Source organism: Plutella xylostella, chromosome 26 (genome assembly GCF_932276165.1).
Source record: "Plutella xylostella chromosome 26, ilPluXylo3.1, whole genome shotgun sequence".
Classification (NCBI taxonomy): Eukaryota; Metazoa; Arthropoda; class Insecta; order Lepidoptera; family Plutellidae; genus Plutella; species Plutella xylostella.
Window position 1 is genome coordinate 1,257,820 of NC_064006.1, and position 27,019 is coordinate 1,284,838.

General features: G+C 44.3%; 2 protein-coding genes across 2 annotated transcripts; both read left to right on the plus strand.

The window, feature by feature from the left end:
- The first annotated feature begins 8,048 nt into the window (after positions 1–8,048).
- Positions 8,049–12,748, plus strand: LOC105398355 (dynein intermediate chain 3, ciliary). Its single transcript, XM_011570430.3, has 5 exons — positions 8,049–8,346; positions 9,005–9,152; positions 11,232–11,996; positions 12,273–12,362; positions 12,656–12,748. Exons 1-5 carry the CDS (start codon positions 8,150–8,152, stop codon positions 12,746–12,748), a joined length of 1,293 nt encoding a protein of 430 aa, XP_011568732.3. The 5' UTR covers positions 8,049–8,149.
- A 546-nt stretch (positions 12,749–13,294) lies between these two features.
- LOC125490697 (dynein axonemal intermediate chain 2-like) lies at positions 13,295–15,273 on the plus strand. Its single transcript, XM_048630713.1, has 3 exons — positions 13,295–13,424; positions 14,608–14,712; positions 14,844–15,273. The coding sequence occupies exons 1-3, from the start codon at positions 13,299–13,301 to the stop codon at positions 15,036–15,038; spliced, it is 426 nt and encodes a 141-aa protein (XP_048486670.1). The 5' UTR covers positions 13,295–13,298; the 3' UTR covers positions 15,039–15,273.
- Positions 15,274–27,019: the final 11,746 nt, after the last annotated feature.

The following is a 27,019-nucleotide window of genomic DNA, read 5'->3' on the forward strand; positions in this document are numbered from 1 at the left end:
TTCAACTCTAACAATTCCAAGGTGTATAAATGTACACGACACCTTAGCCCGTATACGTGAATATTGAAGAATGGCGCGACATAAAGTTTTGAAAGTAGCTGTCGATAAAACAATATCGCGTTCCTTTTGTTCTCGCTGAAACGAAACGGCTGCCAAAGCGTATTTAAAAGTTTTATAACAGCTCTAACAGAGGTATTAATTTTGAAGGTTTATTTATTTTAGATTATTCCATAATAAAAAAATATTATATCCATTATGAACTTGATAATTTGTGGTTATAGTAGGTGACTGTATTTGAAAAGATAATTACTTTGATTACATTATGTAGGTATGTATTTAAGTATTTATTATTAAACATGAATGTTTACAACAGCATTTTTTACACCTTCCTCATTTATTCTTTAAGTCTCTCCTCCACCTAAAGGTTTCCTGGAAGAGATCGCTTTTAGCGATAAGGCCGCCTATTACGTTGTATCCACTGTATTATAAATTGTTATTCTATTCTACTTATGCTTTTTGACAATGAGCCCATCATTGTATACTCTTTATGTGTTTTTATTTGCATACTGACTTGTATGAAATAAAGTTTTTATAAATAAAATACCTACTTCCGTATCAATCTAAGAAAGTAAAAATCATAATTATTTTATTTAGTTTTTTTATCTTTCTTAAGGAAACCTTTTCATATCTAGCTACCTATCTAAAGTCACCAGTGCACTTACTTATTATAAACAGCTTATATTGATCGACAAATACGACCGTCGTTTAGCTCATAATAATTGCAATAAGTAACGCAATATGCAATACCTAGTTAAATGATAATAGCATGATGAGAGATTATCTAACTGCGGTTTGAATCCATTAACTATACCTACTGTATGTATGTATATAGCCTACAGTACGTATGTAGTATATTATATGCCATTGTTGGTGTGGAGCTAATGCATTCAAACTAGAGTTGGACTTAACTGGGCGAATCGCATCGTTTGCTAACAATAGTCCGTATTAAGGACGCTGTAAGCTGTAACACAGGAATTATTTACTGCACAACTTGGTCAAAATGGAATAATAATGAGTATTAATACTAATGAAAATTTATAATAATAATGAAAATTTATAATAATAATGAAAATTGAATAATAATAACCTAACCAATGTTAAAAACACCCGAAATTCCATACTAAAAAAGACGCATAAATCAACAACATCTTGGCCGATTATGATAAAATACAGGGTGTTGCAAAAAGGGTATACTAAGCCGAAACCAACATGTGCAGCATGTTATATCTAAGCCCGAAAATGAAATCAGAATTTTAAAATTCGTGAAAAAAAAATATTTCCTATATAACTAAGAACACTCGGGGTAATCTCACCTATGACCAAAAATACATATTGAAAATCGGTTCTGCCTTTTGTGAGCTACGCTACCACAGACAGATACTCTCACATAGATACACAGTCACGTTAAACTTATAACGCCCCTCTTTTTCGTCGGGAGATAAACAGTTTAATTGAATGTTTTTCATTTATAGTACCTACACTAAAATATAATTATAGTATTTTTAGTACATACATACATACATATGGTCACGCCTGTCTCCCAGAGGGGTAGGCAGAGACTATGGATCTCCACGTGCCACGATCCTGACATACTTCTTTCGCTTCCTCCACATTCATAAGTCTCTTCATACACGCACGTCGGTTTCGGAAACTCCTAATTTGGCTCTTCTTGAGTATGTCGCCTATCTGGTCGACATACTTTCGCCTAGGACGTCCTCTACCGACACAACCATACATCTCCGCACAATAAATTTCTTTCGTCAGTCTTCTTTCATCCATCCTTTCAATGTGACCAAACCATCTCAACATTCCCTTTTCAATTTTGGTCACTACGTCTTCTTTTACTCCAACTCGATCTCTTATAACACTATTCCTTATCCTATCTGTTCGCGACAATCGATAGACAGAGTAGATAACTCGCGAAGGTTCTGGAACATTCTATCACTTTCCAGTAGTTTCGATAAAGTTCTAGAAGGATTAGTATGGATTCAATAGATCTACAATAGTCTGGAAGCTTCTAGAACAATGGTTAGGGAATGTTCCACAACGTCCGCGAACTTTCTAGATGCTAAGTTAGGTACTTATAGTTACTAGAAAAGAATGGAATGTTTATACCTACTTAGAAATAATAATAATAATAAATAGTGTGACCTCGGGTATCTCTGGAACTTTCGGGAAGATCGCTCGCCGGCCTATATAAAGCGAGGTGTCCGGCGCACATTAAGTTCAGTTTAATAGTAACAGTCGAACAGTTCAGTTCTAATAGAAAGCTCGAACAGTGAACAACTCCAGAGATCCTCGAAGTGAATAGTGATAGTAATACTGGTGTTTTCTTTTAAGTTCGTACCATCCGGAATTCGTAATAGTTGTGAGTCGTGTCGAAGGGGCTCACATTTATGGTCCTTCGAGCCGGATAGTTATAGTCGAGCCGGCATTCGTGTTAGTTCGTGAAGTGACCTTACATATATGGTCCTTCGTGCATCCGGATTGGAAGAAAAGAAGATGCCTGTAACGAGGTCTCAGAAGTCGTACGCAGTAAAAAAGACTTCGGAAGAGTCATCTGCAGTCTCCATGGTGAAGTCTGCAGATGCAACGGAGTACGCATCGGCATCGGGTGCAACCACAGGAGGTACACCAGGTCCACAACCGCCGTCAGAGCCGACGACGGAGACGCTGTCCCCTCCATTGTTGCCACCCTGCCCTATAGTAGTCGCCGGTGTCACAACTGCCGTTGCCCCCACCACCGTTGTCACCACTGCATTAGAAGGAAGTGTCTACGAGTCTAGATCGTCGAAGAACGGAACTTCACATCCACCAAGTTCATCGCGCCACATTGATTCTCGTGCGCGGCGCAGAGAATTACAGGCCCGCTTGGAACTTCTTGAGCGACAAAAGGAGATGGCTAAAGCTAAAGCTCTGGTGGCCATAGTTGCAGCTAAAGCTAAAGCTGAGGAAGCTGAATTAAAAGCTAAATTGGCTGAAGACAGGGTCGCCGCACTAGAAGAAGAGATAAAACAAGCACGGGTTCGGAGAAGAACACTCGCACGCGCACCGCAAGACGTCACCACGTGCCAAGTCCCGCCTGAACCTGCGGGAAATGTCGTCGTCAGCCAACCTGTGGTGGATGTCTTGCCCTGCCTTCTCCTGCCTGAACCTGCGGAAGAAGTCGCAGGTTACCAAGTGCATGTCCCGCCTGAACCTGCGGAAGAAATCATCGCCAGTGAAAACCGGCGGGAGCCACAGCGGAGTCAACCGCTGCAGATTTATAAAGAGGCTCCTGTGGAATGTGCGACAACAACGGAACAGGAAGAATTCAAAATCACGGAGTTTGAAGACGGTCCTGCTTGCAACTTCATCGTGTCAGCTACTGCTGAACCAGTCAGTGTCGAGAGTGAGGGTCCAACATCGCCGCCCCCAGCTGAAGTTGACGGAGCACTCACGCCATCCATAGACACGAACAAAGATCGTAGTCTAGAGAATCGTAGGATGAGTGTGAGTGCCATAAAAATGGTTCATCTCCCTACAGAATTCGATAGTCCAACAGATAGTGGGATAGATCGGCATGCGCTGCCGTTTCTGGCGGACAAACTCAATGGTATACCGGCGGGAGAGACCGAACTGCTGCGGAAAGTAGTGTCCAACAGCAAGTGTGACTTGGCAGTTAGAAGACTGGATCTCATAGACAAGAGATTAACGGACAAGTATTGGGCACGATGGATGGAGAAGTATGTGCGAGATTCTCAGCAGCAAGGAGACGTCATGAATCCTGCGGGCGCCTACCATGGAGATGACAGAGGAGCTGCCCATCGACGAAGATGTCGCGACCTGGATAGTTCAGCTACAAGAGCTGCGGCGGGAGTAATGTTCGCGACAATCGATAGACAGAGTAGATAACTCGCGAAGGTTCTGGAACATTCTATCACTTTCCAGTAGTTTCGATAAAGTTCTAGAAGGATTAGTATGGATTCAATAGATCTACAATAGTCTGGAAGCTTCTAGAACAATGGTTAGGGAATGTTCCACAACGTCCGCGAACTTTCTAGATGCTAAGTTAGGTACTTATAGTTACTAGAAAAGAATGGAATGTTTATACCTACTTAGAAATAATAATAATAATAAATAGTGTGACCTCGGGTATCTCTGGAACTTTCGGGAAGATCGCTCGCCGGCCTATATAAAGCGAGGTGTCCGGCGCACATTAAGTTCAGTTTAATAGTAACAGTCGAACAGTTCAGTTCTAATAGAAAGCTCGAACAGTGAACAACTCCAGAGATCCTCGAAGTGAATAGTGATAGTAATACTGGTGTTTTCTTTCAAGATAGTACCATCCGGCATTCGTTATAGTTGTGAGTCGTGTCGAAGGGGCTCACACTATCATTCAGTTTCAGTCCACACATACTTCTTAGAGAGCGCATCTCAACAGCATTTACCCTACTTTCATTCTTCTTCTGCCAAACCCAGCTTTCACTTCCATACATTAGCGTAGGGAGCAACACTCCCCCATGAACAGCCAAACGAGCCTTTTGAGACACGTTTTGACTCCTCATGAAAGAGTGCAAGGCCCCATTCACTTTATTTCCCGCTTTCACTCTTCTTTCAATATCCCCCTCACATTTCCCATCCCTCGTAAACAGACAACCCAAATAAACAAACTCATTCACTTGCTCCACTTTTTCGTTCTCGATCGTGATCTTACATTCAGTTACCTCTTCCTCTCTTTCAAACACCATAACTTTCGTCTTATTAACATTCACTTTCATTCCTTTCCTTTTAAAACTTTCATGCATGAGAGTTACTTGTTGTTGCAGCCGTTCTACCGACGATGCAAGTATGACTTGATCGTCAGCATACAGCAAACACTTAAGAAGCAACTCTCCTATTCGCAAACCTCTTTCGTCATCTTTCATATCCTTGAGACAACTATCCATAAATAAATTAAACAGCCAAGGCGAAGCCACACATCCCTGTCTAACACCTCTGTGGATACCAAACCAGTCAGTGTAGGCTCCGTTTATCCTGACACACGCACTAGACTCCCTATAAAGGGACCTCAGTGCCCGCGTCAGGTGGCAAAATAATATTTTTAGTATTTTAAAAATATTATTTATTTATCTAAATGAAAATAAGTACTAAACTATAATTAAATGGACTTAAAAGCCTAAATAATTAGGATTGGTTTAGTTCCCATTCATTCAGTTTAATTAATTAACGTAATTCATGAATGTAGTTGCTTTGTTACTAAACTATGGTCTAAAATGAACCTCAATTACACTGCAGTGGTTTAGCTATTGGTAAGGTTATTTAATTTTATTCGTAGGAATAAACATTTGTAAACTTTTTAATATTAATTATTGTAACAAGAACAGAATTAACAGAACTTAGGCCATATATGTATACAGAAAAGAAGCTGTAAACTTATTAGCGATATAGTGCTTATCAGAGTTTGGTCTAACGGAAAAGATCTCGTCCTCTCGTTTGAGAGGCCACGGGTTCATATCCTGGCATATACAAATTAATTCTTAAAAAATAAGGAAAAAAACGTAACTGTGCTACCACAAAAAAAACTTTAAACACTGTTTAACAACGAAACGAAATTTGACAGATTTCGTAGGCGTTTCACAGCGCTAAACATCTGTTAAATATATACTAACCTCGTCGTCTCGTATTTTCAACAACTCTCTTTACTCGACTGTAACGACCAACTTTCAGCACGATGTAGGTACAATTTTTGTTTCTAACGAACTTTCAGATTTTGTCTCCGTGAGCTTTTCGAATCACAAGAACTAGAATTTATCCTTTTAACACTTCGAATAGACAGAGCAGCGTAGATGTATGTAGATATATTTTATATGTAGATGTTTTATACGGTGGCATTTTATCTGTGCTACTGTTGTCGATAGCACATATTGTCAATCAGACCCTCTAGTACGGATTTTGCTATTTATGAAAACGAAAAAAGTTTACGTTTTCTCCTGTTATCTGCAAACATTATCTGTCAAAAGTTTCATGATAGTTTCCATTAGAGGCGCCACTTAGTATGCGAGAAAACGTAAACTCTTATAGTTTTCGACATACTATCAAACCTGTACTAGACCTGGGCCTTTGTCCTTATAAATATATGTACTTACGTAAGTTCGAAAACGTAAAACTACTTGATATTGTTCGATATAGGTACTCCGGGAATTCGATTGATTGAAAATAGATAGATAGAGTACTCTTCATTTGTACACCAAGAAATAATTAACAATTTTACATAGACACTTAACTAGGCTACAAAAGGCGGTATTATCGCTTATAGCGATCTCTTCCAGACAACCTTTGGATGGATGGACTAGAGATATAAAAGGGGTACAGTGTACTTACTCAAGAATATATAGTTTAATTTAAAAATACTCTTACGAGACGAGTTATCTCATTCAAAATGTTTACCGGTCGATAGAGATATTGCAACTAGCAAAAAGGTATTAAAATGAAGTAATACAAAAACTTTTTTTTTTATGTTCTCCGTTGGAAATTTGCAAATAAATAATAAAATATTCTTTTTTTTTTAAAGCCATACAATAAAATTTGCTAAGAATGCCCCCTCAGTCACTTTATTTCGCTAAAAAAATACCCTTTTTAACAACTTGTATAGCAGCACTGACAAAATGTGACAACGTAGAGTCCTTACTACCTACCCAGGGGGAGATAAAACAGAATTGAGTTGATCTAAGCACAAGGGTTCGGTCGTTGTGTGTGCGTAAGTAAATTTTTCTTTACTCTTTCACGTGATATATCAAGAGTTACATATATACGGTGGGAGTAAGTTGTGCGTAAAGCGAAGGTCTATGTAAAATGCTTATGTGTTTGCTTTACGAGTATCTCCAATTATGTGTAAGCATTTAGAAACGTTTAAATAACCGAGTGTTAATAAAATGCCTATAATATATGTAAGCCTTTATACTATTTGAATTGTTAGTAAACACGTCGTGTTAACTGATATTGTAAATGGCTGGGTCTTTCTAAACTGCAGGGTATATGAGCGATACAAAAGTTTAACAAAATATTATACATCAAGCCCAGCGATGTATCTATGGCTGTAATGCTTAGGACAGTATTTACGGTATTGTTTTTAGAAAAAACTATTTTTTGTGAAACAATTACCACATCTTATCTATGATAAAAAATATCGATTGAAAGCAAGAAACATTAAAATAAAAAGAGTCAATAAAATTAACGGGCTTTTTAGAATGATTCGATAAATTTTTGAACTTTGGTTAGGTAACTTTAAAATTTATTTATTTATCGTATGGCTTTACTGGTTAGGTACATAAAATTTAAAAACTTTAAAATAAAATTTAGAGTCAACCCTATTCTAGACAGCGAGTGGGTATCAACCTCTCGCCACGCGCTTGTAAGCTCGCCTGAAGCCAATTTCCTCCTGAAAATCGCATGAAATAGTGCTTTTCAGTGTTAGCTGTTTAGAGGTCTTCCTAGCATAGGTTTAAAGTCAGAAATTTTATTCACTATTGGGATATTTTATTATGTACTTAGGTATTTCGAAAATAGATTGGAATTTTGACAATGTTATTCCCGTGGGAATTCCGTAGTACCTGCTTGGGGGTATATCGCTATTCAGTAACCTAAAATACAATATATCGCTCCATCACAGTGAAAAAACTTCTGAAAAACTTTTTTTTTCTTATTAGAAGTGAAATACGCACGCATACATGTACACTTAATGGCAATAAAATATTTGATTTGATTTGATTTGAAAAAAGCCAAAAAGTAGAAATATATTAATGCTTTAAAAATAAGTAGCAAAAATACCTAATAGGTTGGCAATTACAGCGAAGTAGCATTTTAATAGCAGAATATTGTAGATCGTGGTTCAACAATGTGGAACTTCATGGGATGGATTTCTGAAAACGCAGAATAAAGATCCAGAAAACTTTTCCGACTTTTCTTTTCCAAGAACGCAACTTCAAAGCATCACTTTCCCCCCTGACATTGCTTGACATTTCACCTCCAAAGTCAAAACAGAATTTTTTATCTTTCCCATAATTTACAACTATTTTTAAACCCAATTTACCTACTTTAACTTTATACAATGGATTTTAGATACGGCTACATTAAGTCGCGTCGTAACATGGGGCGCCAGCCGCTGTTCTGTGAGGCTGGGCCGGATATGATTGATACAATATTACCCGACACTATCATACAGAAGCAGTTTATGCTCCGAAATCCTATCCACCAGGCTACCCAGAACACACCGTCGCTTAGTTCTCATGAAGTTAACACTGAAAGGTAACAAGTCTCTTCCAACGTGCATTCGGTTAAACAAAATAGTCAGCATCGGTTTTTATGAAAGGAGCATTTTCGAGTAACATAATCTAACTGTACCGCCAATTGTAACGTCTTTGTTGTGCATTACCTTTTGTAATTTAAGTGTTTGTTTCCAATAAAGTATATGTTTCTATACGTCCAGTGTACTATCAGTAGTCTCTTTCTCTACGGTGACAAATAACAGTCCAGCTCTATCGTTTGTCCTGGATGATATCCGAGAACCCCCCTAGAAAACATTTTAAGATGAAGTAAAGCTGGCGACAAACAGCTATTGAATCTACAGTTTAGTCCTATGGCACCCCAGAGGTGCAGAGGGTCTCCACTAACATCCGCCACTTCCGCCTATCTTCGGCTTTTGGCCTCGCTCCAGCTAAGTCCAGTATACCAGGTGCAATATCAATCTACGACGCTTATATTAACTTCACCCAGGGTTCTAGCTGAAAACCAGCGCTATGGTTTATCATAGCACCAAGCTGAGCTAGAACCCGTTTCTGCACCGGGAAGCAACACCCTTGCTCATTTTCCTTTACCTTTTTTTTTGATTATTTGTTTTATTATTTATTTTTTGTGTTGTTTCCGTGTGTGTGTGAAATAAATGTATTTTCTTTCTAACTTCTAGGGCGGAATACAAAACCACCGGCATCAACCACTCCGAGGGCGGCTGGGCGGCGGACGTCAACGTTGACGACGTCGACGCCACGGCGCGGATCCGACGACGCGTCGAGAAGGACGACGCGTACATCCACTGCGTTAATAGGACCGCTCCAGTGAGTTTTAAGCTTTATTACTTATTAGGTACTGTAGTTCATTCATACGGAATTATGCTGTTGGGTGTTCTTAACTATGTTTTATCCAATTCGGTTTAGCCGATGTAAATTGGGCTGTTTTAAATGGCATGCGGGTTTGATCACGCACGCATACAAATACAAGTATTAATTGTAAATGCGTGCCTTTCCACGTGCCTGATGAAGTCCGCATGCTGTTCAAAACAGCCATATGCTACTTTTAGTGTTGAATGTTACAGGTTTTTAACGTTGGGTTAGGTTATATATTACCCCAGGTATCCATAATCCAGACACTGTGAAACAGGCCCTTAAACAAAGCAAACAAACACTCTAACCCCTTTGTCTAATGTACGATTACGGGAAAATTTCGAGAGAGTGGACCGAAGGAATGTGATTAGCCGAACAAATACAGATGTCAAACAGCTCCCACTAAATACATAAAGCGGAATTTGGCGGCAATTGCTGGATATCGAAGCATTGAGTTAGCAGAGGGAATTCCTATCGGGAGTGTCGTGGTACCATGGGGGTTGGGATGGAAGGGATACATACGAGATAGATGTTTGTTTACGGTGGGATAGCTTTTGATTTTTTACGTGAGGAATAAATTGAATCCACATGAAATATAGTAAATCTATAGAAACATTAAAAAAATTTAAATGGTTGTGAAAGCGGGGGAGTTACTTCTTATGTTTATAAAAATTGAGCAACCTCAGCGTCCGTAGTCCGTAGTCGAGCGGGCCTCAGTGATCGTAACTGATCGCTGAGGTAAAGCAACAACTGACACGGTCAGCCATTGGATGGGTGACCAATTTCAAGTGGTGCTTTTCTGGACGCTTCCGTGCTTCGGACGGCACGTTAAGACGTGGGTCCCGGTTGCTGCTTCGGCAGCAGTCGTTAAGCCTAGTCAGAGGCCTTCGGGCGGCTTGAAAACGTCTGACAGTCGGGTTGGCCACTTACCCGACAACTCTCTCAGCACAAGCTTGCTTGTGTTGGGGTCCACCAACCCGCAATTGGCCAGCGTGGTGGACTAGGCCTAAACCCTTCCTTCATTGGAAGGAGACCCGTGCCCCAGCAGTGGGGACGTAATGGGTCGTGATGATGATGATGAGCAACCTCAGTAATTTGTTAATATTATCAACAACACTTCTATTACTTGCATAAATTGGCAACGCAAAAATACCTACCGTAGGTACTTATGCACTGGCCCGGCTAAAACCCCGGTAGAATGGTACAGTGATTACCAATTCCATTTGATCCGTGCCAGAGTTAATTTATTAGAAACCGTGCGTCAACCATGAGTTCACAACGGCCACTGTTAATGCCAAACGAACAGCTCGACATACGATTTTTTGTATCTAAGTAGTTGTGATTGGATTCTATAACCCGTCACATCGAAATAATTAAAAATCTATAGTGTCTGGTGTAAAAATGGGTAGGCGGGACGTAATTGGTTATTGAAATGATTACAACATCACAACACACGAATGAAAGTCGAGATCTTATCCGTTACACCATCATGGCTCCTGAAATATATTTTACTATAATTAAATATACCTACCGGCATTAAATCAATGACTTAAATCGCTATAGTATCTGCTGGACTATTTGCAACGTGCTTCAAATATTTAATCCTAGAGTTCAGCCGCTGTGAGCTGCGCCGCTTGCATAAACTTGCAATTACGCATTCTGTGTCAAATAGAGTATTTAATTAGTAAAACGGTCCGGTGCGTGCTTCATAAAATGGTCATGCTCGTTTGGAAGGTCTACCCATAGTCTTCTTCTTCTGAGCGTGTCGGTGAAAAACAGTGTTGGTCTAGGGTATTGGTCACCGTGGCGAAAGGATTAACCAGTCAGATTAGCATCAGTCGCTAACATAATACTACAAAATGCAGTTGATGCTTTACTCAGGGAAGTCAGGGAGGCTCTTTATGTGGCAGACAGGTATGTAGCAGATAGGTCACATTATATTATTCACTGCCACCTCCAAGAACAATATCTGTAAATTACTTCCACCAATTTTATATGAAATTACCTAAAAACCGTATCTAAATCTGTTCACAGCTCATAGAACACTACATTCTCCAGAACAACGCGACGAATCTTTACGAGACATACTTCACGGAGCTCAGTCAGCAACCGCCAATAGAGAGTCTGACGTGTCGGCAGCTCAACACGTACCGCGACCAATCAGCGCGCCCCGTTAGCGGCATCTCACATCCCGGCCAATCAACGCCGCGTCCTATCAGCAGCATCGCATGGCAACCAGACGACAACGTCTTTGCCGTCACATACTGCAGCGTCGACTTCTATAGACAACCTTTAGCACCAACCGAATCTTACATTTGGGATGTCAACAACGCAAATTTTCCAGAAACCGTGATTAATCCACCGAGTCCCTTGTTAGATCTACAGTTTACTAAAGAAACCAATGTTCTGATTGGTGGAATGATGAATGGGGAAGTAGCGGCGTTTGACAAGAGAACAGGAGAGGTCACAACATCATCGCCACCTCATGTTTCTCACAGGGATTTCGTGAGCAAAGTCTTGATGATAAACCCTAAAGTTGGTACGGAGTTTTTCTCCGGCAGTGCAGATGGGTCGTGTAAGTGGTGGGATCTTCGAGATATGAGTGAGCCAACTGACACGATGATATTGGATGTAGTTAAAACGTCTGCTGATGTTCCAAGTATGGCGACAGCGAATGGGGTTTCGGTGCTAGAATATGAGGCGACGATACCGACAAGGTTCATGGTTGGGACTGAAAATGGGCTGATACTGGGAGGAAACCGTAAGGGGAAAACGGCCACCGAAAAGCTTCCTATGAATGTGAGTATCTCGTTACTTACGGGTGGATTTTTATGAGCATTCAAGTCGATGGTATGGGAAGTAGATTTATCCATGAATTTCTATAGTCTTGGAATTTAAATTGTTCAGAGAGTGAGTGTGTTTGTGTTTAATTTACAGTAAATAATTTACAATAAATAAAAATATTTATATCATGGTTATTGACATTTCGGTAGGTTTGTATAATGTTTACTTACTAGGTTGAATAATTATAATGTTATAGATAATGTTTGATAAAAGAATCTCCTTCCCTTGCAGATAAAAGCGCACAATGGCCCAGTGATATCATTGGAGCGAAACAAAATATACGCCAAAAACTTCTTGTCAGTTGGAGACTTCACTTGCAAGGTGAATAGGTACATAGTGTACCAACTACTTTTAAGTTCTATTAAAATTCCTGAAAATATGGCTCAGAAGGTCAAGACGTGACAAAAGTTTCCCGTCGCTCTCCAAACCGAGCGATGTGAGTGAGCGCGATTTTGTCAGGTCTTGGCGTGCGCGCCTTGCGCCCCATGCAAGAGTTTCTTGCCTCCGTTCATCTCCAGAGACAAAAACAGACCCTTATTGAACGGAGAGTAGTTTGGAAAATATATAGTTCATCAATATAATCAGAATAAAAGCATTTGACTTTGACTTTGCAGGTGTGGAGCGAGGAGTGCCGAGAGTCAGCCATCCTGTGGACTCCGCCTCAGCGGTCCCGGTTTACGTCAGGCATGTGGAGCCCTAACAGGTGAGACATAAAAGTCTTTCCATTATATTGTTTGTGGGTGTTATAGTACCTGCACGTGGATCTCTGGAAATCTATCTCCATATTCCCAAGGTCTAAACTGCCAATTGAGCAAATTCCAAAAAAATCGATAAGAAGAAAAAAAAAAAAAAAAAAAAACACGCACTCACGCCTTGTACTAATGTACTCCCTTGCGGGGTAGGCAGAGGTGCATTGCTGCACCCACTTTTCGCCAGAGTGTATGTTAGTCCCAATGTAATAGGGGGCGGGCCTATTGCCATTTTACGGGCACATCCAAGACCCGAGAACAAATATCTGTGTTTAAACAAATATCTGCCCCGGCCGGGAATCGAACCCGGGACCATCGGCTCAGTAGTCAGGGTCACTAACCACTACGCCATTCGGTCGTCGTCGATAAGAAGAAGAAATTGATATATGACAGCACCAGGATTCGAACCCGCATCTCTGGTGTGAGACGCGGTTTCTTCATCTTCGGTTCTTTATCATCATTATACATTTTGGATCACAAAACTCTACCTTTCTGTTTCAGAGTATCAATGATAGTTCTGACGCAGTCAAACGGTGCGCTGACATGCTGGGACCTGCTGAGGAAGCAGCATGAGCCGGTACTGACGACTCAGGTCTGCAGAGAGCCCCTACTGCGGGCGGCTTTCCATGACAATGTTAGTTTGTTATTCTCCTTTTTAACCGTTGGCAAAATAGAGGCTTGGTATAAGTTTCACGCGTCTGTGTATCTGTGTGTTTGTTTCTGTCTGTGGTAGCTCGCAAACAGCTGAACCGATTTTAAATTTGTTTGTTTTTTGTGGTTATTAGTCCAGTCAATAAATGACTCAAAATTAGGTGTAGAATGCGTGAGCAGGTAACTAAGCGATTCCTTCAGGAACTTGTTCAGGGGGCTTGGTTTGTTAACATACCAAAAGTCCTGACTCCTAGGTGATGAGCGGGGGGAAGGAGGGGGGGATAAAGGTACGATTTTTTGGTTTTTAGCTTATATCTCGAAAACGGTGCATCAGAGAGAAATATTTTTCACTATTGAAATAGACCTCTTAAAATTATCTAAAACTTTATTATGATATGATTTTTTCTAATTCCTAACCGTTTTAGAGATATACCCTCTGAAAAAGTTGAAATTTACAAGAAAAATTCATTCATGTCAAAAAATTCATAAACATTGCTTCATATTGTCTAAACTAAACCTATTCATAAATGAAAAAAATGAATAGGAAAAAAGTTGTCGATTTTTAAATTCCCTTTTAGAATATATATAGATGTGCTGGTGGTTAATGTCCAACCCACCTAAAGTTACAGCTATTTTACTTACACTTAAGCTTACTAACTCGATGAGTTATGTCAGTGAATTTAGCAAAATGCAAGTTTAAAATAGCAGCTTTTTCCGAGGGTAATAGCTCGAAAATGGTTAGGAATTAGAAAAAAACATATGATATGAAAGTTTTAGATAATTTTAAGAGCTCCATTTCATGAGTTGAAAATATTTCTCTCCGATGCACTGTTTTCGAGATATAAGCTAAAAACCAAAAATTCGTACCTTTCTCCCCCCCTCCTTCCCCCTGCTCATCACCTAGGAGTCAGGACTTTTGGTATGTTCACAACCTAAGCCCCCTGAATAAGTTTCTGAAGGAATCGCTTAGTTACCTGCTAACGCACTCTACACCTCATTCCTTGACTGGACTATATAGATAATGTTACCTCCAGCATATTGAATTTATACTTTTGAGCATTCAGAGTTTTAGATTTTCAAGATTCTGTTACTAGGCATTATACCTAAACTTTGGTAAGTATTTCAGTATTTTTATACTTACGTACTAACTCATAATTTCTGTTCAGGCGCAGTGGGTGGCGTGCGGCAGTGAGCGTGGGGACGTCTACCTGATGGAGCTATCTCCATGTCTTACAGTTTCCAACAAAAACGACAAACAACTTCTTGCCAATGTAAGTTATGTTCAAATTTTCATACAGTGTTATGTCTTTGTCTACCTGACCGTAAGTTTGGTTATGTAAATTTGTCAGAAGAGGTATATGGCATAGTAAACGATAAAGGATTGACTAAACTATTTTTTCAGATGCTAGATCGTGAAGTCCGTCGTGAACGCATTATAGAAGCTCGTCTCAGAGAGATCAAACTGAAGCTGAAAGCTGAAGATGAAAGTGTTCATTCCTTGGGAATACCAGACCCAAGTCTTGATGATGCTGATATCATAGAAGCTACAACTGACTTCTTCAACATTGTCAAGAAAGAGAAAGAGATGCTTTATTAGAAAGACAAGGACAGGAGTATCATTGTCATTGCAAAATTATTACCATCATTATTTTTCTGATGCTTTTTATTGAAGGTATTTTCTATCAACATGTATTTTTAGTTTAGATTTATTTAATTATTTATAAGTTGTTTTTTATGGTGTAAGATATTATTTAGATCACTTATTTCTATTGTTTATTAGTATTTTAGTAAAGCTTTCATCGTTTAGAATAAATTTTACCTCATACTTTGAATTGACTACCATTTCTATGAGTTTCCAAATGCTGAAGCACCCTCTATATCAACTACTATAGGTACTACACATTTATCGAAGACAATATCGATGAGACATGAAAAAATCGGACTTTACTCTAGCACATAAAATAATAAAGCGGTGGCATAAAAAGTCCGCAATTTCAAAGGAAGTTATTTCGTTCAATGCAACAAAGAGAGAAATCTCAGTGAAGTGAAGACAATCAGAGAGACCTTTTTGCAGAGTGTTTGCGACAAAATTCAGCTCCAAACTGTGTTAAGCTTAAACTCCAATGCAGAAGATAATAATAATATGCGAAGCACTACCAACCTATCAGACTAACAAAAAATACTATCAACCATTTAAATTTTTACCCTTAAATTTATAGACCGTATTGTAAATTTACATCAAGGTTGAAATGTATTTTGAAACACAAGAGCATCGACTCTTTGCGTCACTAAAAAGGAAAAATTCGTTTATCACAACGTCAATTTTTAAACCTATTTTAAAGAGTCGAGAAGCTCTATAAATTTGTGGTAGAAAATCTGTTTTTAACCCACAAAAAATATTGAAATACCGAAGTATTAAGATTATTAAGATTTTGATTTAAATCAAATTCTAAATTAAATGTTTTCAAAAATGCGGTCAATTGGTGTCGAAATTTCGTAAGTGGAACATTTTCATTGCTCCTGAGTGTATTATCTCGACATAGCTGACCACAGTCAGTGGTCGCAGTACTCCGAAAGCGCATCACAGATTAACTTCTCAGAATGTGTTCTCTGCTCTGGGAACGTTTAACTAAATTCAAAGTTTGTGAACCAGAGCAAACAACGCCACTGTGTGGAGAGTAGCCTTGGCTAGTGCTGCGATACTATCGATAGATTTTCATAACCTAAAAGGGGTTCGCTTATTTTATGTCTAGGTGATGATGACCCGTTTACGTTTGTTTGTATTGTATATGTATAGGTATAATGTTTATTTATTAGTGTCAATGAAGTAGGGAAATTGTAAATGGTCGTCGTTGGTTGTCTTCTGCGCCCGTCAGGGCGCAGGTTTCGGGCCTTTGAGGAATCCCTCCTTGCCCGGGCTTCAGCTCCAGGGCCAACCAGCTCCTGGGTCCGGGGGGCCGCCTGTTCCAGGCGGCGTCTTGTTGGCGTTCAACGTCTCAGTGAGCCGCCGCATCGACTGGTTGCCGACGACAGCAGCTCACGAGGGAATGTCAGGTCCGGTGGATCGACTCAGGGAGCCCCTCTTGTCAGCTGAGGGCCAACAGCTAGGGCTCCCGAGGATCAGGTGTCATGTCAGGTGTAGAATCGACTCAGGGAGCCACTTCGCCGGCTGGTGCCAACAGAAGGAGCTCCCGAGGATAGGGTCTGCCATTGTCTGGCCGGTCGTAGGTCGGGGCGATGTCGTGGAGGTGTTCGTGCGGCCCGTTGTCGGCGCGGTCGTACATTCGACGCGCCAGACGGACCACAAACTCCTCCAACGACTCGATCTTGAGGTCGCGGGCGATCACATCATTTCTGACGTACCGCCCGGCCCCGACGATGGTCCTCAGGGTCAGGTTCTGCTGTGCCTGGAGCCTCTTGCGGTTGGCCGTCGAGCATAGTGCGTACCACGCCGGAGCGGCGTAGGTGAGGCGGGAACGCACGTATGTCTTGAAGATCCCCAGCTTCGTGCGCAGGGGGAGTCGGGAGGCCAGCACGGGACGTAGCATGGCCCGTGCGGCCTTCGCCTGGTTGACGGAGTTGACCGCCTGGGCGCTCATGGTGAGCGCGCGGTCAATCGTCACCCCCAGGTACTTGACTGAGGATCTCCACTCGACGGCTTGGCCTCGCAGCTGCAGCTTCCTCGCCGGCGCGCGGTAGCGGCCGGACAGCATCGCGGCGGTCTTGCCCACATTGACCGCCATGCGCCACTTGTCCAGCCATTCCGGCAGCCGGTCCAGCAGCCGCTGCATCTTGGACACGGCCAGGTCCACCTTCCGAGATGAGGCAAAGTACGCGCTGTCGTCGGCAAAGAGTGCCAACTCAACGTCTTGCTCACCGTCGGTCAGTGTACCGGCCAGTGTCGGGATGTCGTCGGTGTAGGCCGCGTAGAGGCAGGGCGAGAGACAGCTCCCCTGAGGAACTCCGGCGCAGATCTTGCGCGGGGTGGAGTCGGCGTCCTCGACCGAAACGTAGAACCGCCGTTCATCCAGGAATGACGCCACTGTCTGCACAATCGCAAGCGGCGTGGACGTCAGAGACAGCTTGTACAGCAGTCCCGCATGCCACACACGATCGAACGCCTTCTCGATGTCGAGGAAGACGCTGACGGTGAGTCGGCCTTTGTTGCGTTCAAAGGCCATAAGATGCAGGACGCGCACAAGCTGCAGCGTGGTGGAGTGCTCACTGCGGAAACCAAACTGCTCCGCACGGTAGGGGACGTGCGGCCTCAGTCTCCGCAGGAGCACGCGCTCGAAGAGCTTGGCGATGTGCGACAGTAGCGTGATGGGGCGGTAGCTCCCTGGGTATCGGCGGTCCTTTCCGGGTTTCGGGAGGACGATGACCTTCCCCAGTTTCCAGTCCGGGGGGATGTGGCGGGTCCGGAGAATGCCATTGAACAGCCTGCACAGGGCCACCAGCGGCCTGCGGGGCAGCTGTTGCAGTGCTGTAGTGGGCACTCGATCCGGACCAGGCGCCTTCTTCTTGGGCAGGCGCTTGACTATCCAGGCGAGCTCCGAGGGAGAGACATACTCATCACCCCGGAGCGGAGGAGGGGGCGACCGCAGCAGATCTTCCACCGCCCGCTCGACGTGCTCAAGATGGTCAGAGACGTCGGCGGCGGCGGGATTCGGCGTGAACTGCCCCTCGAGGTGTTCCGCCAGAATCTCTGCGCGGTCGCTGGCTGCATACTGGCGTCGGCCCGCACTGTCCAGCAGCGGGTATACGGGCGCCGGCGCTTGCGAGAGCTGTCTGCACAGCGTGCGAAGGTTGGTGTCGTTCTCGCCCGCCTGGTCGATCACGTGGTCCCAGGCGGCGCCGCGGAGTTCCTTCACAGCGGCAGACAGGCTCTCGGCGAGGCGGTTCAGGTCCCGCTTCACCCGTGGACAACGAGTGCGGGCCCAGAGTTTCTGCAGCTCCCTCTTCCGTCGCAGGTCCGCCCGCAGGTGTGCGGGCAGTTCCTCTCGTCGGTGAGACTTCTGCTCCTGGATAGTCGTGGCCGCTTCCTGCGCGGTCTTGATAGCCGTGGTGATCACAGAGGCCGCTGACTCGACTTCGGCGGGCGTCGTGAGTTGCCCGTCGAAGGAGAACGCGTCCATGGCTGAGCGGTAGGCAGCCCAGTCCACGGTTCTGCGTGGCGGCCTCTGGATGCGGAATTCTGAGTTGATGCCCACCGTGATGAGCAACGGCACGTGCTGAGTGTCCGCGTCGTACATGACCTCGACGTGCACTGGCCACGGCATGAGGTGGTGCAGCACGATGTCCAGCACGTCTGGCCTTGCACGAGGGTCTGTCGGCACGTGCGTTGGTGCGCCGGGCCCGAGGACTTCGTAGGGGTGATCTTCGGAATCTTCGTACAGTCTCCTACCCGCGGGGTTGATGCAGTGGGACCCCCACGCCGGGTGTTTGGCGTTGAGATCCCCTGCGAGCAGGGTAGGAGACGCTCCGTCGAACAGCGTTCGGAAGTCCCTCGGGTTCAGCAGGTCACCAGGTGGGCGGTAGGCAGCGTATAGGCGGAGCTCCGTCCCTCCGGCGCTGACTCTCACGCCTATCGAGCGTGTCGTGTCAAACGCCGGCAGGTCCAGTTCTTCGTGCACGATGTCGCGACGGACGAGGGCGGCAGTGCCTCTGTACGGCACGCCAGCTGGACTCATCTCGTCACGCCGGTACACGAAGAAGTTGGGCAGGCGGAGCTCCGCCTTCGGTGACAACTTCGTCTCGCCCAGGAGGACAATATGAATGTCCTGCGACTGGACGAGAGTGCGGAGCATGTGGGTGTACCCGATGATGCCCCCCGGGTTCCAGTACATCACTCTAAGGGCGTGAGCCATGACTGAAACGTTGGAGGCTGGTCAGTCCTGAGGTGAGGACAGGCGCGAGGTCCTGTCCGGTGAGGATGGCGATCGTGAGCTGCTTGACCAGCTCAACGATCGCGTGCAGCACGTCTTCCTTGATTAGGTGGGAGAGTGCAGCGAACTGAGCATCGAGCGGCTCAGTCGGCACATCTCCCACTCGACGTGCGGGGGCCTCGGCGGGCTGCCTGGGAGCGGCAGCTGCTGCGGGGACGACCAGCCTCGCGGGGGGCGCGGGCTCGGCGGGCTTCGGTGTGCTGGCCGCGGCCGGCTGGGTTGCCTTGCCACGGCGCCTCTTCCTCTTCTTCTTGGGGAGGGGCTGGCCCCTCTCCGTCGGCTTGTTGGCCGGCGGCGCGAGGGTGGGCGCCTTCCTGGGGGCGGGGGTCGGTGCAGGGGGCGCGGAGGAAGCGGTGGGGGCCGAGACCGTCACAGCCGGCGCGGGTTTGGCCGACTGGACCGGTTCCTCAGCCGTCCTCTTCTTTCCTCTGCGCCGTCCTCGCCTCCTCTTGGAGGGGCCTGCAGGGTTCTGTCCGGTGGGGGCGGGCGGGGGCAGCTTCATGTTGCGCTTCCTGGCCTCGCGCTTGAACACAGGACACCGCCGGTCGTTGGCGGTGTGCGGCTTCGCGCAGTTGGCGCAGGTAGCGGGCTGGTCGCGGGGGCGGGGGCACTCGCCGGCACGGTGCTCGCCGGAGCAGCGCACGCACTTAAGCGGGCGGTGGCAATGCTCCGACGCATGCCCGAAGGTCTGGCAGCGGTGGCACTGCGGTGGTCCTCCTCGTCCTCGCCAGGCCTCAATGGTGACGCCCGGCATGTACAGGAGCTCGTCCACCGCGTACAGCTGCGCGAGTTCTTCCTTGGAGAGCCGCTCAAACTGTGCGTGGAAGAGGCAGCCCGGCCTCCCCCTCGCAGCAGCGATGGCCCTCACAAACCGCACTGGGAAGCCCTTTGTCCTCAGCGCGGCCTGGATGTCCTCGGCAGGCGTGTCCGCTGGCAGACCTCGGATGGCCACCTTCGTTGGGAGCTCGTTCTTCAGGCTATATCCATAGTAGGATATAGCCGAATCTTCTTTGCTCGCCTCTTCTAGGTACCGCTGCACGGTGCGGTACTCCTCCGGCGAGTGGGGGATGAAGCGCACCCCCTGGTTGAAGGGGCGCGCGTGCGGGGCGTGGCCCAGCAGCTTGTGCAGGGCCGCGAAGTGACGCGGCCACTGCGGTAGGCGCTCCACCACTAGCGGCGGGTACCCCTGTCGCTTGGTGGCGGCGGTGGCGGCGTCTGCTGGGGGGGGGGGCGGGGCTGGTCCGGGGGGTGGTGGTCCTGGGGGCCGGAGGCGGCGACCTCAGGGCCTCAGACCACGACATTGATGTCGCAGGAGGCGCCTGAGTAAGCTCCGACGAAATTTCGTTATTTAAATTCTCCCCCTGCACCTTCGGGGGTGAGGCGCGAGGGGAAGATGGCGGCGCCGGGGGAGCGGGTTGGGCGCGGCTGGTGCGGGCACTCCTGGAGGATCCCTCACCAGAGGATCCAGTCGCCAGCTCCACGTAGGACGTGGAGTCAGCGCCCTGAAGTGGGGGGTGCTCCATCACCAGCGGCGGGTGCTCTTGTCGCCTTGTGGGGGCGGCGGGGGCGTCTTCTGGGGGCGGAGTTGGGCTGGTCCGAAGGGTGGTCATCCGGGGAAGTGGGACCGGTGACCTCAGGGCCTCAAACCACGGCGTTGAAGCCGCAGGAGGCGCCTGAGTGGGGCCCGGTGAATTGTCCGGCGACACAGAATTTTCCCCCTGTACCTTCGGGGGTGAGGCGCGAGGGGAAGATGGCGGCGTCGGTGAAGCGGGTTGGGCGCGCCTGGTGCGGGGGTCCCTTGAGGAGCCCTGACCAAAAATTCCAGTCGCGACGCCCACGGGGGACGTGGGCGCGACGTCCGGAAGTGCGCCCACACCAATATCCGCCAATAATTCCTCTGCGAGGGACGGCAGCGGGGGTGAGGTAGGTGCAGCGGAGGGGCGGAGCAGTGCAGCGAACTCTGCACTGCTCGACGCCGACACGCTGTCCTCATAGCTGGACTCGTCCGAGGGAGATGAGGACGAGGAAGCGACCTTCGGGCGCTTGTCCTCACTCTCGACCTCGAACGAGTCGGGTGAGCGCGGGCGGGTGCCGGCACGGCGCTGCTCCGGCTGCGGCGCCCCAACATCACCACCGGCTGATGCATCAGCATCTTCAGTAGTGATGGGCGGGGGGGGCAGCGGGGCAGGGGTCACAGGGGGGGCCATCGTGACGAGCTGCGACTTCGACGCGTCGAATAGGTCGCGCTTCACGATGACGAGCGGCGTTCTTACTCGTCGAGGCAGTCGACTGGGGGGCGGCTTGCCTCCACCTTCGTCCTCCTCCATCCTCGTCGGTGTAGGCAGCTACCTAGGTGCGCAGGACCCTGGATAGCACTCCTCGGCGCGTGCAGCCGACCCGGGTTGATCTCGCTGGTGAGAAGCCCAGGACAGGCGCCCGCGAGCGGAGGCTCACAGAGTCGGCAGCAACAAGAGTAGGTAGCTCCTGAGGTCGTGAACCCAAGAGTTTTTCAATAAAAACCCTGGGTTGCACTATAGTCCGTTTGTGCTATGTGCGCACTAACACAAACACAAAACAAACAACACACAACACTGAGCGGTATCGGACCACTTTCGCGTGACACCGCCGGTTCTCGACGCAGCACGGGCTACGGAGTGGCACGGCGGGTCAGGTTACGATGGCCGGTCGCTATGCGGAGCGTAACACGGTAGTGTGGGTGAGACACTACGAATTAAACTCGACGCGCGTGTGAGTGTACGATCCGATTGTAAATGGTGTTTGGAACATGGACAGACAAAACCCGAGGCATGCCTCACCGAGGTGTGCGACAGGCGGATACGCGGCTATTGAATCAAATCTTTTGTCAACCAAACTCCAAATATTATTGAATGGTAAGTATATTCTAGTATTTATAGATATCACTTACTTACATATTTGACAAGAATGCTATTCGCATTTAGTTCGCCTATATACATTTTTAATTAGGTATATGCAATAGATAATTTAATTATCAAATCAAATCAGAAATCAAAATCATTTATTGACTCCATGTAATAACTAACTATCGATAGACTATCTATACTTAACCAACAGTTCGTAATCTACAACACTACTGCTGCAACGCAAGAGACGTAGTTTGGTCACGTTCGGTTGTTTTACTAATGTGATGTGTCGCTCGGCCGGTGCAGGGTAGTCTGTTCTATTCTTTGTAGTTTGTAGCAGTTTGCAGGAACTAACATCTGCTACCGTACCACCACCGATACATTTCAAAATTAACAATCCATAAGCAGGGTCGCTCGCCTGTCAAATGTCTGTCAGAACCAATGACAAAGGAATAAAGAGAGGACCTGGCATAAAAATCGGTACTTAAAAATATATCGTCGTCTCTTTTTAACTTATTGGTGTTATCCTACGTAAAAAAAAAAAAAACAGTAGTTTTGTCTTTGCCTAAAATTACAACATTGCGACCGGTCGCCATGTTGATTGACATCCAAACACAAGGTACTTCAGCTGTCAAACAATTTGTTTGTTTACATTTTTCAAGAAAAAAAAAAAAAAAAAAAAAAAAAACCGCCATTTTAATTGAAACCAAAGTTTAGGAAGGCGCATTTTTTTCGTGGATATGCCATGACCCTCTCTTTATTCCTTTGTCAATGGTCAGAACCATACATAAACATCTGTCAGATCCATACAAGTTGCGTCCGATTTGAAGCAGCTAGTGTCGGGGGTTGTTATCCCACTGGATCACATGAATGGAATCTTTATAGCCTCTAATTATTTTTTTACTCGGACCAATTGCACCATGCTGGTCCGTTGGTTTACACAACTATATATTTAGACCAAGTGTAGAGACTATTCTGTTCCATCTGAGACTCATATTTTCTCAATTGAAATTCTCAGCGTTCGCATCAAAATAAATATGAATTTGTATGTTGTACTTGCCATATAAATTTGACTTAATTTCTGCGTTGTGCCATACTTGCACTCCTCATGACCGAAGTAGTGTTAGGTTTGAATCTCGGATTCAGTTATTGGTTAAAGGGACTGGAGTTCTAATTGGTCCAAATCTGTATTTGTGTTCAAAGTTCGATTTGAGCTCGGATACTTCTCGAAATCCTTTGCCAGTTAAATTTTAGGCAACAAAGGATCAATGTTACAATTATGCTAGCACGTCCTACCGAAACCTTATACAGGGTGTTGCAAAAAGGGTATACTAAGCCGAAACCAGCATGTGCAGCATGTTATATCTAAGCCCGAAACTAAAATCAGAATTTCAAAATTCGCGAAAAAAAAAACCTAGAAACTTTGTTGGTCACGTGACTTTTTACTATTGAGAATGTTTTTTTTTTCGGGCTTAGATATACCATGCTGCACATGTAGGTTTCGGCTTAGTATACCCTTTTTGCAACACCCTGTATACAATACAATACACTTTATTTGCACCAAGGACAAAAATTACAGAAAACAAACCTTAAAAAACAGTACAAAGAGGTGGCCTTATTGCTTATAGCAATCTCTACCAGACAACCTTTGGATGGAAGGGAAACCCTCATAATAGAAAACCTTATATAGGTGAATTTGATCAGTGAATTTCCCAGGTGAAAGTACCCGTCATACTGATCAACTTACAAATTTTTCTCACTTTTCTCTAAGCCAATGATGATGATGATCGTACTTATATTTTATCCTAAAAAAATCTCAATACTAAAACTAAGAAATATCAACGAACTGAATTCCCAAACTCCTCTCTCCACCAGCTGCATATCCAATAAAAACCTACGTTTCGTTTTACTCGTGCGTTTGCTAGCAAGTGCGAGTGAGACACAACGATAGATATAGAAAGAGACAGGGCGACCATAAAGTTGTCCGCTCAAGAACCGAGGTTGTCTAAGTGAAAATATGAGATCTCTGGAGAGAGGTTGGAACTGCCGTGAGCCGTGAATGTGAGAAGAAACTGATAGAATGGACACGGCAGGAGGGTCAGTCTTTACATCGACGAACGAAAGTTGTCAAGCAATTGGGGCCAATTTCTCCATAGTCGGTTATCTAACCGACAGGGATTGATTTATTAATTATACGTCATCTCCATATAAAATTCATGACAGATGCGTCAAAAGTCAACCACCACTCCCTATTATGCTCTAACCGACTATGGAGAAATTGACACTTAGGGTCTGTTTCACAATGTCTGGTTAGTGGCTACCTGACGGATAAAATACATGCTGTCACTCTCTGTTATTATTTTTTAGACAGTGACAGCATGTATTTTATCCGACAGGTAGCGACTAACCAGACATTGTGAAACAGGGGCTTAGCGTGACAATTCTTGTTCGTTCGTTCGTCGATTTAAAGAGCGTCCCTCCTGATTATTGGTAAATACCCATAAGAATCAACAGACTAGAGACATCAAATTAGAAGTAGTTCTTTGAAAAGAATCATATACTTAAGGTTATTTACTTTTACCATGTCCATAGTTTTCAGCGTGAATGTATTTATGCTGTAAAGTGTGCGTGGGTATATCTGAAAAGCCTTATGGCCGCAATATTTTGTACCCTTTCTTACGAGACTTAAAGATGTGAAAATATATTATTATATTATCTTGAACACAAACACACTCAAGCCTTGCACTAACTGCTGTGCTTTCTTGCATCCAATATGTGTTTTTTAGGCTTATCTCATTAGTAATTACAGATATTTTTGTAACAACTTCTTTCAATGTACTTACCTCTAGATTTCTTTTTTTTACAATCTTCGTTTTTTAAAGCCGTCAAAGAGATCGATGATGATGATGATAATGCATGTAATGGGTGAGTATTATTGTTTTCTAACACCGGCTTCCCTACAATGATATTTACTCTTTACCACTGAAGATACCCTTTAATGCCTATTGTAGTTAGAATAATTTTAATGAGCTTAATTCCATAAGTGGCCAGGTGGAACAAAACTATGTAGGTAATAAATTCCTCAATAGTACGAGAAATAAATAAAAATAATCCTATAAATGCGGAAGTAACTGTGTCTGTCTCTTTCACGCCAAAACTACGTAACGGATTTGAATGAAATTTGGTATACATACGGTCTAGACTAGACCCTGGGAAAGAATATAATAATATAATAAATAATAATATGTTTATTCATAAAAGAAGCTTATTACTAATTACATTATGCCTCTGTGCCTGAACTAGGCCAAAGACCTGTATTTCAGGCATCAGCGCTCTTTTATCAGAGAGTTCATATTTTATAAGGAAAGCTATACATTGCAGAAGTATCACGCTTTAAAACATTATAATACTTATATTGAGAAACTTTAGAGTTAATTTACAAAAGAAAACATACATACTTAGGAAGCGGATACAAAATATAAATTTTACAAAGATTATGTGCAACATAATTAACAGACTATAGTAATATACTAGTGGATTTCAAGTATTTTTAAATAAAAAACTATGTTAAATTAATTACAATTACAGTTATAATTAATCAATTAAGTACTTGATTAAGATCAAGTGTTTTAACTAATTAGTTGAATTATTTTTAATTTAGATATAAAGATAAATAAAAAACGGTTTAATATAGGCTACTTTTTATCCCAGAATTCCCACGGGAAAACTTTTTAAGGAGAAGTGCAGCGCGCGGGAACAGCTAGTAATAATATAATTCTCAGTAGCTATAGCGATATATGGCCTCGAGGAATAGCTTCAAAGTAAAAATCCTTTGACGCTAACTTTTAAACTCAGTTATTCTATTCGAAACTCCTGATATTGCCGGCGTATTTACGTAGTTTTAAACATTTATCCCATTATTATAAAACGCAGACTAAACATAGTTCTGGTTTAGATCGGTATTAGACTGCTGATATTATATAAATAAATATTTGGAAGCATCTGAGACACGGTCATCCGACCCCAAGCTAGGCAGGCCTGTAATATAGGATATGGGTATCGGTCAGCTGACAGGTAGGTATATCTAGTGAACTATATAAGCACACACAATTAAATTTAACACCCACAGAGTAGAAATATCTGCCCCAGCCGGAAATTGAACCCGGTCACTAACCACTACACCTAATGTTGCATCCTGTTCCTGATTCATAGCAAATTTCATGAAAACGAGGTCAGCAGTTAATGGTCGTTACTGGGAGAGACCACATCGGACCGTTTGCTTTATGTGCAATAAAACTTTCTTCAGTAAATAAGAAGAAACTTCGACAGGTGCCAGCACCCATGAAGTAGAGCTGACTGTGGACCGAATGTATTATGTACTTGAAAGACTTTAAGTATATTTTTATTATAATAATAACCATAGATTTTCCACTCGACTACGCATCGGCCCATCAGGTACATTACTTGATACTTTTATAGTACGACCTTATTGATCTATGCCAGAGAGTGACTAAACAGTTCAATAGCTAAATGTTCAATAACTTGTTTATGAATAACAAGGTAGATGTACAATTAGGTGGACTTAACGGTAAAAGTATTATCAACTAGTCAACCTTCTGGATTTTCGGGGAGCAGAAAGTAGAATAGTTCAAAGGAATTCATGGGTCATCCCGTAGAGAAATTCTGGATCCGTAAATTATAGCATACTTATTTAAAACTTAATTTACCTAAATAAAAAATACCTAAACTTT

Bases quoted from the DNA above. Each gene is read 5' to 3' on its own strand.
- LOC105398355 (XM_011570430.3), top strand. From the start codon at position 8,150: ATGGATTTTAGATACGGCTACATTAAGTCGCGTCGTAACATGGGGCGC. The intron at 8,347-9,004 runs GTAACAAGTCTC...TCTAACTTCTAG, and splicing joins CATGAAGTTAACACTGAAAG to GGCGGAATACAAAACCACCG. The intron at 12,363-12,655 runs GTGAATAGGTAC...TTGACTTTGCAG, and splicing joins TTGGAGACTTCACTTGCAAG to GTGTGGAGCGAGGAGTGCCG.
- LOC125490697 (XM_048630713.1), top strand. From the start codon at position 13,299: ATGATAGTTCTGACGCAGTCAAACGGTGCGCTGACATGCTGGGACCTG. The intron at 13,425-14,607 runs GTTAGTTTGTTA...ATTTCTGTTCAG, and splicing joins GGGCGGCTTTCCATGACAAT to GCGCAGTGGGTGGCGTGCGG. The intron at 14,713-14,843 runs GTAAGTTATGTT...CTATTTTTTCAG, and splicing joins ACAAACAACTTCTTGCCAAT to ATGCTAGATCGTGAAGTCCG.